Source organism: Procambarus clarkii, chromosome 8, assembly GCF_040958095.1.
Source record: "Procambarus clarkii isolate CNS0578487 chromosome 8, FALCON_Pclarkii_2.0, whole genome shotgun sequence".
Lineage (NCBI taxonomy): Eukaryota > Metazoa > Arthropoda > Malacostraca > Decapoda > Cambaridae > Procambarus > Procambarus clarkii.
The window spans coordinates 35,493,469-35,509,013 of record NC_091157.1 but is presented as its reverse complement, the minus strand read 5'-3'; the positions used below and the strand labels follow the sequence as shown (position 1 = coordinate 35,509,013).

General features: G+C 48.7%; 1 protein-coding gene across 1 annotated transcript; it reads left to right on the top strand.

The window, feature by feature from the left end:
* Nucleotides 1–338: 338 nt before the first annotated feature.
* Nucleotides 339–13,443, top strand: LOC138360181 (platelet glycoprotein Ib alpha chain-like). Its single transcript, XM_069320129.1, has 5 exons — nucleotides 339–392; nucleotides 11,357–11,503; nucleotides 11,687–11,864; nucleotides 12,663–12,910; nucleotides 13,339–13,443. The coding sequence occupies exons 1-5, from the start codon at nucleotides 339–341 to the stop codon at nucleotides 13,441–13,443; spliced, it is 732 nt and encodes a 243-aa protein (XP_069176230.1).
* Nucleotides 13,444–15,545: the final 2,102 nt, after the last annotated feature.

The following is a 15,545-nucleotide window of genomic DNA, read 5'->3' as shown; positions in this document are numbered from 1 at the left end:
TTCACACACTGGAGAGTCACCCACTGGAGCCTCACACACTACAGCTTCATACACTGTAGCCTAACACACTAGAACTTCACACACTGGAGCCTGACGCACTGGAGCCTCACATACTGGAGTCTCACATACTGGAATTTTACACACTCGAGCCTCACTCACTCGAGCCTCACACACTAAGACAACACACACTGGACCCTCACGTACTAGGGCCTCACACACTGGAGCCTCGCACATTGAAGCCTCACACACTAAAACCTAGATATTATAAATATATTAGATATTAACACACTAGATATTATAAATATATTCATCTAATATTATAACACCACAAACCCAACATGGAGGAGTGTGGAGGCTGCTTTAAGCCACTTCGGAAGAGTGTTGTAGGCATTGTATGTAACATTTGTAGCATAAGATTTCACCTGAGTTGTACAGGATTACCTACACAATATGCAAACCGGGAAGGCAACTACTGGATCTGTCAAAGTGACAGACAGATGTGGGAAAACAACACCAAACTAATGAATAACATTCCTGAAGTACTCAGGCTTCAATTCACACAAAAACTACCAGAAATATATGCAGAGTATATGAAGACAGCAACAAACTCTGAGCTCGACCCAGGGACTGAGAATTTAGAGTCAAAGTAGCAATGTAGAAGGACATGGTGTAGAGGTACACAAAAATGAAGGCAATATTGTAGAGCAAACTGGTGATATGAATAAGGAGAGAAAAAATGAAACGATTAAGAACAAATGAGAAAGACGAACGCAACACGGAGAAAGATAAAGGCAATACCGAGAATGAATGCAGAAACGAGAAAATTGGAACAAAAAACACAGAGGTAGCCAAGTCGTGCACGGGTACAAACAAGAATAATACAATCACAGATGAAAATATTTGCAGGTATTATGCAAAAGGACAGTGTAGATATGGGTCCAGAGGCACGGAATGCTCATTCATGCACCCACGGAAATGCCAAAACTGGTTAGGGAAAGGCAGATGTCATTTTGATACAGAGTGTAGATATTTTCACCCTAAGTTATGGAAACTCTCAGTTAATGAGAGAAAATGCTACGATCTTCATTGCCCTGATTTCCACGTCAGAGGTCCACAGCGCTATATAAGAGAGGAAGTCCAATATAATAGCCCTGAAATTTTTTTAGAGGCAGGCAGAAACAGAGGGAGAGACAGACAGGCAGAAACGTGGCAGGAGTACGGATGGAGAGGGGGAAATGCCCTAGACTGGACTACGGTTCGTCATCAAGCCCACACATACTACACCCCTCAACTACACAGAGACTACCACACTCCCCAGTATCACTTCCAAAACTGGACAAACCATTCACACAGCAACACACCCTGGGTCAGGGTAGAGAGGAGGGAGAACTACCAAAACCTTAGAGAAGTGACACACAATATGGACACTCATTCATATTTGCAAACATTCAAGGTTTAAAGCCAAAGTTAAGAAATAAAGTTAATTTCATAAATGGCCTCCTATTAGAGTCAAACTCAATATTTGGGGCATTCACGGAAACTCACACAAAAGATTACATGGATGGTGAAATCTGGATTCTAAATTATAATTTATATAGAAGTGATAAAAAAACTAGGTCAAATGGAGGAGTAGGTCTGTATATTAAAGAGGACCTGCTATGAACAGAACTATTAAACACAACTAATGAGGTGGAAGAGGTACATGGAAATAAGGTAGAGAAACTAAACCTAATTATTATTTTAATATATAAACCGTCAGATACAACGGTTGAGGAATTCACAGAGCAGATGCACTAAATAGAGAACATACTTGATAACCTAGCAAACCCAGCTCCAGATATTATCTTCCTTGGAGATTTCAATTTACCGAGTCTAAGATGGAGAATGGCAAACACAAATATCATAGTAGGGAATGACCCGGGAAATAACCAACCACAGGTCAGAGAACTTTTGAAATTCTGTGACAAATTCTCGCTCAATCAACAGATTACAGAACCAACTAGGAACGAAAACACACCACACTTGTTATTCACAAACAATGATGAACTATTTAGTGACATTACAATCTCAGATACTGCATACTCAGACCAAAAGCTCATTGAAGTACGAACTAGCATAAATAACGGTAGTAGGTCTAAGAGACCCAACAAGTGAGAAGGAGTATTCAATCAATTCAATTTCAACAATAACAGGATTGACTGGGAAAAAATAAATGTAGACCTTGCAAACATTCAATGGGAGACGGTCTTAAGCGACAAAACTCTCACACAGGGAATAGCTCAACTGACAGCTGAAGCTTACAAGGTCTGCTTGAAGCACCTGCCTGTGAGGAGGGGCAGAAAGAGGACCACTCTAGAAAGAGAACGCAGACGACTGTACAGGAGAAGGAAAAAAATAACGGAAATTCTTCGGCAGACACAACTATCACAAGCAAGGAAAATAAACCTAAGCAGGGAGATCGAAGGAATAGAGCAAACATTGAAGTGATCATATGAGTCTGAGGAAATGTCATTGGAACAGAAAGCTATACAAGAGATAAAGATAAATCCGAAATATTTTTTCACATACGCAAAATCAAAATAAAAAACTTCGACCAGTATTGGACCGTTAATTACAAATGAAGGTACGTACACAGAGGACAACAAAGAGATTAGTGAAATTCTAAGAAGCCAGTATCAGGCTATGTTTAGCACACCAATAAACAACACGAGAGTTGATGACCCAGACAGCTTCTTTATGAATGACATTCAAGCTGCAGATAATATAACGGATATTACCACAAACTCGGAAGACTTTGAAAGAGAAATTGACAATATGCCTGTGCACTCAGCTCCTGGGCCTGACTCATGAAATTCAATATTCATAAACAAATGTAAAGTACCAGTAGTGAGAGCACTCAGCGTAATATGGAGAAAGAGCCTAGATAGAGGGAAGATACCAGCAGCACTTAAATCTGCAGATATAGCTCGGTTGCACAAGGTGGGGGGGGGAGTAAAGCCTTGGCAAAAAATTATAGGCCAGTTGCACTAACATCACACATAATAAAAGTGTTTGAAAGAGTGATTAGGAATCAAATTTCTAGTTTTATGGAAAACAATGAGTTGCACAACCCAGGACATCATGGATTTAGAGCGGGAAGATCCTGTCTGTCACAGTTACGCAACCACTATGACAAAATCACAGAAGCTCTAGAAGAAAAGAAAAATGCAGATGATGTACACACAGACTTTGCAAAGGCGTTCGAAAAAAAGTGACCATGGGGTGATAGCACACAAAATGAGGTCAATGGGAATAACTGGAAAAATAGGACGCTGGATACTCAATTTCCTGTCGAACAGAACACAAAGAGTAACAATCAATCAAATAAAAGCGAGTTCAAGCGAAGTTAAAAGCTCTGTACATCTAGGTACAGTCCTTGCACCGCTGCTGTTCCTTATTCTCATATCAGATATAGACAAAAATACACGTCACAGCTTCGTGTCATCCTTCGCAGATGACACAAAAATCAGTATGAAAATTACCTCTGCTGAAGACATTGAAAAATTACAAGCAGATGTCAAGAAAGTTTTCGATTGGGCAGCAGAAAATAACATGATGTTTAACAGTGATAAATTTCAGGTACTGAGGTACGGCAAAAATGAGGATCTGAAACATAATACAGGGTACAAAACACAATCGAATCTTCCCATAGTAGAAAAACAGCATGTCAAGGATTTGGGAATAATGATGTCAGACGATCTAAAGTTTAAGGAGCATAACCAAGCAAATATTGCGTCAGCCAGAAAAATGATAGGATGGATTAAGAGAACTTTCAAATCCGGGGATCCCATTACAATGGTTGTACTCTTCAAGTCACTTGTGTTGTCCCGTCTCGAGTACTGCTCAGTACTCACGTCCCCCTTCAGAGGAGAAGTGATTGCTGAAATATAGGGAATACAGAGAACATATACGGCACGCATAGACGAGATAAAACATCTAAATTATTGAGATCGTCTCAAAGCTCTTCAAATGTACACACACAGTAACCAAACACACTGGATCCTCACACATAAGAGTCTTACACATTGGAAGCTCACACACTGTAGCTCTATACACTGGTGCCTCACACACTGAAACCTCACACACTGGAGCCTCACACACCAGAGCCTTACACACACACACACTGGAGCCTCAAACACTAGAACATAAAGCACTAGAACATAAAACACTAGATCCTCATATACTGAAGCCTCACACATTAGAGCCTCACAAACTGGAGTCTCACACACTAGAGCCTCACACACTGGAGCCTCACACACTAGAGCCTCACACACTGGAGCCTCACACACACTGGAGTGTCACACACACACATTGTAACCTCACACACTGGAGCCTCACATATACACCATGGAACCTCACATACTGGAGCCTAATACGCTAGAGCCTCACACATTAGAGCCTCAAACACTGAAGCCTCACACACTCACTGTAGCCTCACACACACTGGAACCTCACACACTGGAGCCTCACTCACTAGAGCCATAGACACACTGGAGCCTCACTCACTAGAGCCATAGACACACTGGAGCCTCACTCACTAGAGCCATAGACACACTGGAGCCTCACTCACTAGAGACTCACTCACACTGGATCCTCACACAAACTGTAGCCCCATACACTGGAGCCTCACACACTATAGCCTCACAAACTGAAGACTCACACACTAGAGCCTCACACACACACAAGAGCCTCACACACTGGAACCTCACACAATGGAGCCTCACACAATCTAGGGCTTCACACACTAGAGCCTCACACACTGGAGCCTCACACACTAGAACCTCACACACTGGAGCCTCACTCACTGGGGCCTCACACACCAGAGTCTCATACACACACACTGGAGCCTCACACACTGAAGTCTCACACAATAGAACATAAAACCCTAGAACCTCATACACTGGAGCCTCACACACTAGAGCATCAAACACTGGAGCCTCACACACACGAGCCTCACACACTGGAGGCTCACACACTAGAGCCTCACACATTGGAGCCTCATACTCTGGAGTTTCACACACTGGAGCCTCAAACACTGGAGCCTCACACACTGGAGCTACACACACACACACTGGAATCTCACACAGTGGAGAATCACACATACACCCTGGAACCTAACATACTGGAGCCTCACACAAAGGAGCCTCATACACACTGGATCCTCACACACTAGAGCCTCACACATTGGAGCCTCACACACTGGAGCCTCACATACTAGAGCCTCACTCACTGGAGCCTCATCCATTTGAGCCTTACACTCTGGAGCCTCACACACTAGTGCCTCATACACTGCAGTTTTTCTTACTGGAGCCTCACATATTGGAACCTCACTCACTGGAACCTCATACACTGGAGTCTAACACTCAGGAGCCTCACACATTAGAGCCTTACTTACTAGAACGTCATACACTGGAACTTCACACACTGGAGCCTCACACACACACGGGAGTCTCACACACTGGAGACTCACACACTGGATCCTCACCCACTGTAGCCTTACACGCACTGGAGTCTCACACACTGGAGCCTCACACACTTGAATTTCACACACTAGAGCCTCACACACACACTGGAGCCTCACGCACACACTGGAGCCTCACTCACTGGAGCCTCACACCCAGGAGTTTCACACACTGAAACCTCACTCAATAGAACCTCTTATACTGGAGCTTGAAACTCTGGAGCCTCACACACTGGAACCTCACACAATGGATCCTCACATACTGGAGCCTCACACACTGGAGCTTCACACACAGGAGCCTCACACACTGGAAGCTCACACACTAGAGCGTCACACACTGGAGCCTCAAACACTGGAGTTACACACACACACACACACACACTGGAACCTCACACAGTGGAGAATCACACATGCACCTTGGAACCTAACATACTGGAGCCTCACACACAGGAGCCTCATACACACTGGAGCCTCACACACTGGATCCTAAAACAATTAACTCTCACACACTGGAACCTCTAACTGGAATATCGCACACAAGAGCCTCACACACACACTGGAGCCTCACACACTGGAGCCTCACACACATGGGCCTCACACACAGGAGCCTCATATATACTGGAGCCTCACACACTGGAGCCTCACACAATTGACTCTCACACACTGGAGCCTCACACACTGGAATCTCACACACAAGAGCATCACACACACACACTGGAGCCTCAAACACTGGAGACTCACTCACTAGAGCCTCACACTCAGGAGATTCACACAAAGGATCCTCACTCAATGGAACCTCTCACACTGGAGCTTTAAACTCAAGAGCCTCACACACTGGAACCTCACACAACGGAGCCTCACACACAGGAACCTCACACTATGGAGCCTCACACATTGGACCCTCAAACCCGGAAGCATCACACACTGGAGCCTCACATACTAGAGCCTCACAAGGGAGCCTCACACACTGGATCATCACCCTCTGGAACCTTACACACTGGAACCTCAAACACTGGAGCCTCACACACTGTAGCCTCACACACAGGAGCTTCACACACAGAAGCCTCAAACACCAGAGCCAAACACACTGGAGCCTCTCACTGAAGCCTCACACACTGGAATCTTACACACTGGAGTCTCATCCACTGTGGAGCCTCACACACTGGAACCTCACACACTGGAGCCTCGCACACTGGAGCCTCACACACTGGAGCCTCATACTGGAGCCTCAAACACCGGAGCCTCAGACACTGGAACCTCACCCACTGGAACCACACACACTGAAACCTCACACTGAAGCCCCAAACACAAGAGCCTCACACGCTGGATCCTCACCCACTGGAGCCTCACACACTGGAGCCTCACATAATGGAGCCTCACACACAGAAGCCTCACACACTGGAGCTTCACACACTGGAACCTCACACACAGTAGACTCACATACTGGAGCCTAACACACTGGAGCATGTGTCTAAGGCTCACACATTGGAGCCTCACACACTGGAGTCACACACACTGGAACGTCACACACTGGAACCTCACACACTGGAGCTTCACATATTGAAGCCTCTAACACTCAAGAATCGCACACAAAAGCTTCACACACACACACACACACTAAAGCCTCACACACTAGAGCCTCAAACACTGGAACCTTACACACTGGAGCCTCACAAACTGGAGACTCACACACACTCACATTGGAGCCAGACACACACACACACACACACTAGATGCTCACACACAGGATGCTCACACACTAGAGCTTCACACACTGGAGCCTCTCACTGAAGCCTCACAGACTGGAGGCTTACAGACAGGAGCCTCATACACAGTGGATCCTTACACACAGGAGCGTCACACACTTGACTCTCACACACTGGAGCCTCACACACTTGAAATTTGCACACTAGAGAATCTCACACACTGAAGTCTCATACACTGGAGCCTCAAACTCATGAGCCTCGAAATCAGGAGCCTCACACACTTAAACCCCACTCAATGAAAACTCATAAACTGGAGATTAACACTCAGGAGCCTCACACACTGGAACCTCACGCAATGGAGTTTTAAACAACTTAGACTCACACTTAGAGGCTTAAACACTGGAGACTCAAAAACACTGAAGCCTCACACAATAGAGCCTCACACACCAGCGCTTCACACATTGGAGCCTCATACACTGGAGCCTCACCCCCAGGAGCCTCACTCACTGGATTCTCATACAATTGAGCCAAACACTCTGGAGCCTCACACACTAAAGTCCCATATACTGGAGCCTCACACACTGTAGCCTCATACACTGGAGTCTCTCACACTGGAGGCTAACACACAGTAGCCACACTCATTGAAAACTCACACATTGGAGATCCATACACTGGATCCCAACACTCAGGAGCCTCACACACTGGAGCCTTACTTGCTGGAACCTCATACAATTGGACCTCATACACTGGAACCTCACACACTGAAGCTTCACAAACTGTAGCCTCACACTCTTGAACCTCACACACTGGAGCCTCACACTCTGAAACCTCACACACTGGAGTATCACACACTGGAGCCTCAAACACTGGAGCCTCACACACTAGAGCCTCACACACACACTGGAGCCACTCGCACTAGAGCGTCACACACACTAGAGCCTCACACAAGGAGACTCACACACCTGAGCCTCACCCACTGGAGGCTTACATGCACTGAAGCCTCACACACACTGGAGCCTCTCACACTAGAGACTCAAACACACTGGAACCTCTCACACACTGGAGCCTCACACACAGGATCCTCAAAAACACTGTAGCCTCACACACTGAAGCCTCACACGCACTGGAGCCTCACACACACTGAATCCTAACACACTGGAGCCTCACACATTGGAGCCTCACAGAGTGGAGCCTCACACACTGGAGCTTCACACACTTGAGCCTCACACACTGGAGCCTCATACACTGAAGCCACACGTAGTGGAGCCTTACACACTGGAGACTCACACACTAGAGCTCCAAACACACTGTAGCCTCTCACAGTAAAGCCTCACACACACTTGTGCATCACACACTGGAGCCTCACACACTGGGGCCTCTCTCAACAGAGCCTTACACACACTGGAGCTTCACACAATGGAGCCTCACTCACATGAGACTCACTCACACTGGATCCACAAACACACTGTTGCCTAGCACACTGGAGCCTCACCCACTGGAACCTCACACACTGGAGACTCATACACTGGAGCCTCACACACTAGAGCATCACACAAACACTCAAACCTCACACACACTGTAACCTCGCACACTTGAGTCTCACACACTGGAACCTAACACACTGGAGCCTCACACAAACACTGGAACCTCACACACTGGAGCCTCACACACTGGAACCTCCCGCAATGGAACCTCATACACTGGAGCATCACCCTCAGGAGCCACACACACTCAAACCTCACACAATGGAGCCTCATACACTGGAGACTCGCACTCAGGAGCCTTACTCACTGGAACCTCATTCAGACTGGAGACTCACACATTAGTGCCTTACACACACTTTAGTCTCACACTATAGAGCCTCACACACTGGAGCCTCGCACACTGGAGCCTCAGTCACTGGATCCTCATTCACTTGAGCCTCACACATCGGAGACTCACACACTGGAACCTCACACACTGGAGCCTCATACTATAGGGCCTCATACTATAGAACCTCACACTCAGGAGCCTCACACATTGGAGCCTCATTCCCTGGAGCCTCACACCCAGGAGCCTCAAACACTGGAGCCTCACTTACTGGAACCTCATACATTGGAACCTCATACACTGGAACCTCATACACTGGAGCCTCACACACTGGAGCCTCACACTGGAGCCTCACACACACTGTAGCCTCACACACTGGACCCTCATACACTGAAACCTCACACATTGGAACCTCACACATTGGAACCTCACACACAGCAGCCTCATACACTGGAGCCTCACACATTGGGGCCTCACACACACTGGAGCCTCACACACTGGAGCCTCACACACACACACTGAAACCTCACACACTGGAGCCTCACACACTGGAACCTCACTCAATGGAACCTCATACACTGGACCATCACCCTCAGGAGCCACACACACTCAAACCTCAAACAATGGAGCCTCATTTATAGTAGAGCTTTACACACACTTTAGCCTCATACTTTCGAGCCTCACACACTGGACCTTCGCACTCTGGAGCCTCATACACTTGAGCCTCACACATCGGAGACTCACACACTGGAGCCTCATACCATGACGCCTCACAATCGGGAGCCTCACACATTGGAGCCTTATTCCATAGAGCCTCACACCCAGGAGCCTCACACACTGGAAACTCACTTACTGGAACCTCATACACTGGAACCTCATACACTGGAGCCTCACACACTGGGACCTCACACTGGAGTCTCACACACACACTGTAGCCTCACACACTGGAGCCTCATACACTGACACCTCACACACTGGAACCTCACACCCTGGAACCTCACACACTGGAGCCTCACAAACACTGGAGCCTCACACACTGGAGCTTTACACTCCGAAGCCTCACATACTGAAGTATCACACACTGGAGCCTCATACACTGGTGCTTCACTCACTGGAGCTTCACACACACTGGAGCCTCGCACATTGCAGCCTCACACTCAGGAGCCTCACACACTGGAGCCTCAGTCACCGGAACCTCATACACTGGAGCCTCACACTCAGGAGCATCACACACTGCAACCTCACACACAGGAACCTCACACAGTGGAACTTCCTAGACTGGAACCTCATACACTGGTGCCTAGCACCCAAAAGCCTCACACACTGAAGCCTCACAAACTGGATCGTCAAACATACTGCAGCCTCACACACAGGATCCTAACACACAGGAACCTCACACAAAGGAACCTCATATACTGGAGCCTCATACACAGGAACTTCAAACTGGAACATCACACACTGGAGCGTCATACACTGTAGCCTCACACACTGGAACCTCACACATTGGAACCTCAAACACTGGAACCTCACACACTGGAACCTCACACACTGGAACCTCAAACACTGGAACCTCACACACTGGAACCTCAAACACTGGAACCATACACACTGGAACCTCACACACTGGAGCCTCTCACACAGGAACCTCACACACTGGAGCCTAACACTAGAGGCTAACACACAGGAACCTTACACACTGGAGCCTCACACTCAGAGCCTCACACACAGGAGTATCACACACTGAATTCTCACACACTAGAACCTCACACATTGGAGCCTCACACACTGGTGCCTCACACGCTTGAGCATCACACAATGGATCTTCACACTCAGGAGCCTCTCTCACTGGAACCTCACACACTGGAGTCTCATACACTGGAGATACACACACTGGAGCTTCATACACACTGGAGCCTCATACACTGGAGCTTCACACTCAGGAGCCCCACACACTGGAGCATCACACACTGGAGCCTCATACACTGGAGCCTCATACACTGGAGCTTCACTCACTGGAGCGTCACACACACTGGAACCTCACACACTGGGTCCTCACACACTGGAGCCTCACTTACTGGAACCTCATACACTGGAACCTCATACACTGGAGCCTCACACACTGGGACCTCACACTGGAGCCTCACACACACACTGTAGCCTCACACACTGGAGCCTCATACACTGACACCTCACACACTGGAGCCTCACAAACACTGGAGCCTCACACACTGGAGCTTTACACTCCGAAGCCTCACATACTGAAGTATCACACACTGGAGCCTCATACACTGGAGCTTCACTCACTGGAGCTTCACACACACTGGAGCCTCGCACACTGCAGCCTCACACTCAGAAGCCTCACACACTGGAACCTCAGTCACCGGAACCTCATACACTGGAGCCTCACACTCAGGAGCATCACACACTGCAACCTCACACACAGGAACCTCACACAGTGGAACTTCCCAGACTGGAACCTCATACACTGGTGCCTAGCACCCAAAAGCGTCACACACTGAAGCCTCACAAACTGGATCGTCAAACATACTGCAGCCTCACACACAGGATCCTAACACACAGGAACCTCACACAAAGGAACCTCATATACTGGAGCCTCATACACAGGAACTTCAAACTGGAACATCACACACTGGAGCGTCATACACTGTAGCCTCACACACTGGAACCTCACACATTGGAACCTCAAACACTGGAACCTCACACACTGGAACCTCAAACACTGGAACCTCACACACTGGAACCTCAAACACTGGAACCATACACACTGGAACCTCACACACTGGAGCCTCTCACACAGGAACCTCACACACTGGAGCCTCACACTAGAGGCTAACACACAGGAGCCTTACACACTGGAGCTTCACACTCAGAGCCTCACACACAGGAGTATCACACACTGAATTCTCACACACTAGAACCTCACACATTGGAGCCTCACACACTGGTGCCTCACACGCTGGAGCCTCACACAATGGATCTTCACACTCAGGAGCCTCTCTCACTGGAACCTCACACACTGGAGTCTCATACACTGGAGCTTCACACACTTGAGCTTCATACACACTGGAGCCTCATACACTGGAGCTTCACACTCAGGAGCCTCACACACTGGAGCATCACACACTGGAGCCTCATACACTGGAACCTCACGCACTGTAGCCTCACACTCAGGAGTCTCACACACTGGAACCTCACTCACTGGAACCTCATACACTGGAGCCTCAAACTCAGGAGCCTCACACACTGGAACCTCACACACTAGAGCTTCATACACTGGGGCCTAACACTCAAAAGATTCACACACTGGAGCCTCACATACACTGGAGCCTCACACTCTAGAACCTCACACACTGGAGCCTCACACACTAGAGCCTCACACACTGGAACCTCACACACTGGAACTTCCCAGACTGGAACCTCACACACTGGATTTTCCCAGACTGGAACCTCACACACTGGAGCCTCACACACAGGAACTTCACACACTAGAGCCTCACACACTGGAACCTCACACACTGGAACTTCCCAGACTGGAACCTCACACACTGGATTTTCCCAGACTGGAACCTCACACACTGGAGCCTCACACACAGGAACTTCACACACTGGAGCCTCATACTCTGTAGCCTCACACGTAGTAGCCTCACACACTGGAGCCTCATACACTGGAGCCTTACACACTGGAGTTTCACACACTGGAACCTCACACACTGGAACCTCACACACTGGGACCTCATACACTGGAACATCATATACTGGTGCCTCACGCACTGGAAACTCACACACACTGGAGCCTCACACACAGGAACCTCACACATTGGAACCTCAAACACTGGAACCTCACACACTGGAACCTCAAACACTGGAACCTCAAACACTGGAACCTCAAACACTGGAACCATACACACTGGAACCTCACACACTGGAGCCTCTCACACAGGAACCTCACACACTGGAGCCTCACACTAGAGGCTAACACACAGGAGCCTTACACACTGGAGCTTCACACTCAGAGCCTCACACACAGGAGTATCACACACTGAATTCTCACACACTAGAACCTCACACATTGGAGCCTCACACACTGGTGCCTCACACTCAGGAGCCTCTCTCACTGGAACCTCACACACTGGAGTCTCATACACTGGAGCTTCACACACTGGAGCTTCATACACACTGGAGCCTCATACACTGGAGCTTCACACTCAGGAGCCTCACACACTGGAGCATCACACACTGGAGCCTCATACACTGGAACCTCACTCACTGGAACCTCATACACTGGAGCCTCACGCACTGTAGCCTCACACACTGGAACCTCACACACTAGAGCTTCATACACTGGGGCCTAACACTCAAAAGATTCACACACTGGAGCCTCACATACACTGGAGCCTCACACTCTAGAACCTCACACACTGGAGCCTCACACACTAGAGCCTCACACACTGGAACCTCACACACTGGAACTTCCCAGACTGGAACCTCACACACTGGATTTTCCCAGACTGGAACCTCACACACTGGAGCCTCACACACAGGAACTTCACACACTGGAGCCTCATACTCTGTAGCCTCACACGTAGTAGCCTCACACACTGGAGCCTCATACACTGGAGCCTTACACACTGGAGTTTCACACACTGGAACCTCACACACTGGAACCTCACACACTGGGACCTCATACACTGGAACATCATATACTGGTGCCTCACGCACTGGAAACTCACACACACTGGAGCCTCACACACAGGAACCTCACACACTGGAACATCACACACTGAAGCCTCACACACTGGTGCCTCACACACAGGAACCTCACACACTGGAGCCTCACACACAGGAGCCTCACATAATGGAACCTCACACACTGGAGCCTCACACACAAGAACCTCACACTCCGGAACCTCACACACTGGAGCTTCACACACTGGAGGCTCACGCATAGGAACCTCATATCGTTGAACCTCACACACTGGAACCTCACACACTGGAGCCTCACACACTGGAACCTCACACACTGACGCCTCACACACAGGAACTTCACACACTGGAGCCTCACACACTGTATCCTCACACATAGTAACTTCACACTGGAACCTCACACACAGGAACTTAACACTGGAACCTCACACATACAATTTAGCCTCACATTTAGGAGCCTCACAGACTGGAGCCTCATACACTAGAGCTTTACACTCAGGAGCCTCACATGTTGGAACCTTACACACTGGAGCCTCATACACTGGCGTCTCATAATCAGGAGCGACACTTACTGGAGCCTCCCACGCTGCAGCCTCACTACCAGAAGCCTTATTCACTGGAACCTCCCACACTGGACCCTGACACGCAGGAGCTTCACACACTGGAGCCTCACACACTGGAGCTTCCTACACTGAAGCCTCACACACTGGGGCCTCACACAAAGGAACCTCATATACTGGAGCCTCATACACAGGAACTTCAAACTGGAACATCACACACTGGAGCGTCATACACTGTAGCCTCACACACTGGAACCTCACACATTGGAACCTCAAACACTGGAACCTCACACACTGGAACCTCACACACTGGAACCTCAAACACTGGAACCTCACACACTGGAGCCTCACACTAGAGGCTAACACACAGGAGCCTTACACACTGGAGCCTCACACTCAGAGCCTCACACACAGGAGTATCACACACTGAATTCTCACACACTAGAACCTCACACATTGGAGCCTCACACACTGGTGCCTCACACGCTGGAGCCACACACAATGGATCTTCACACTCAGGAGCCTCTCTCACTGGAACCTCACACACTGGAGTCTCATACACTGGAGCTTCACACACTGGAGCTTCATACCCACTGGAGCCTCATACACTGGAGCTTCACACTCACGAGCCTCACACACTGGAGCATCACACACTGGAGCCTCATACACTGGAGCCTCATACACTGGAGCTTCACTCACTGGAGCGTCACACACACTGGAGCCTCACGCACTGTAGCCTCACACTCAGGAGTCTCACACACTGGAACCTCACTCACTGGAACCTCATACACTGGAGCCTCAAACTCAGGAGCCTCACACACTGGATACTCACACACAAGAGCTTCATACACTGGGGCCTAACACTCGAAAGAGTCACACACTGGAGCCTCACATACACTGGAGCCTCACACTCTAGAACCTCACACACTGGAGCCTCACACACTAGAGCCTCACACACTAGAACCTCACACACTGGATTTTCCCAGACTGGAACCTGACACACTGGAGCCTCACACACAGGAACTTCACAATGGAACTTCACACACTGGAGCCTCATACTCTGTAGCCTCACACGTAGTAGCCTCACACACTGGAGCCTCATACACTGGAGCCTCAAACACTACAGCCTCACACACACACTGGAGCTTCACACACTGGAGCCTTACTCACTGGAACATCACACACTGATGCCTCGCACACACTGGAGCTTCACACACTGGAGCCTCACACACTGGAGCCTCACAC

Coding starts and splice junctions, on each gene's coding strand:
- LOC138360181 (XM_069320129.1), top strand. CDS start 339: ATGGAGGAGTGTGGAGGCTGCTTTAAGCCACTTCGGAAGAGTGTTGTA. Junction 11,504..11,686: donor GACTGGAACCTCATACACTG/GTGCCTAGCACC, acceptor CATACACTGTAG/CCTCACACACTGGAACCTCA. Junction 11,865..12,662: donor ACTGGAGCCTCACACTAGAG/GCTAACACACAG, acceptor CATACTCTGTAG/CCTCACACGTAGTAGCCTCA.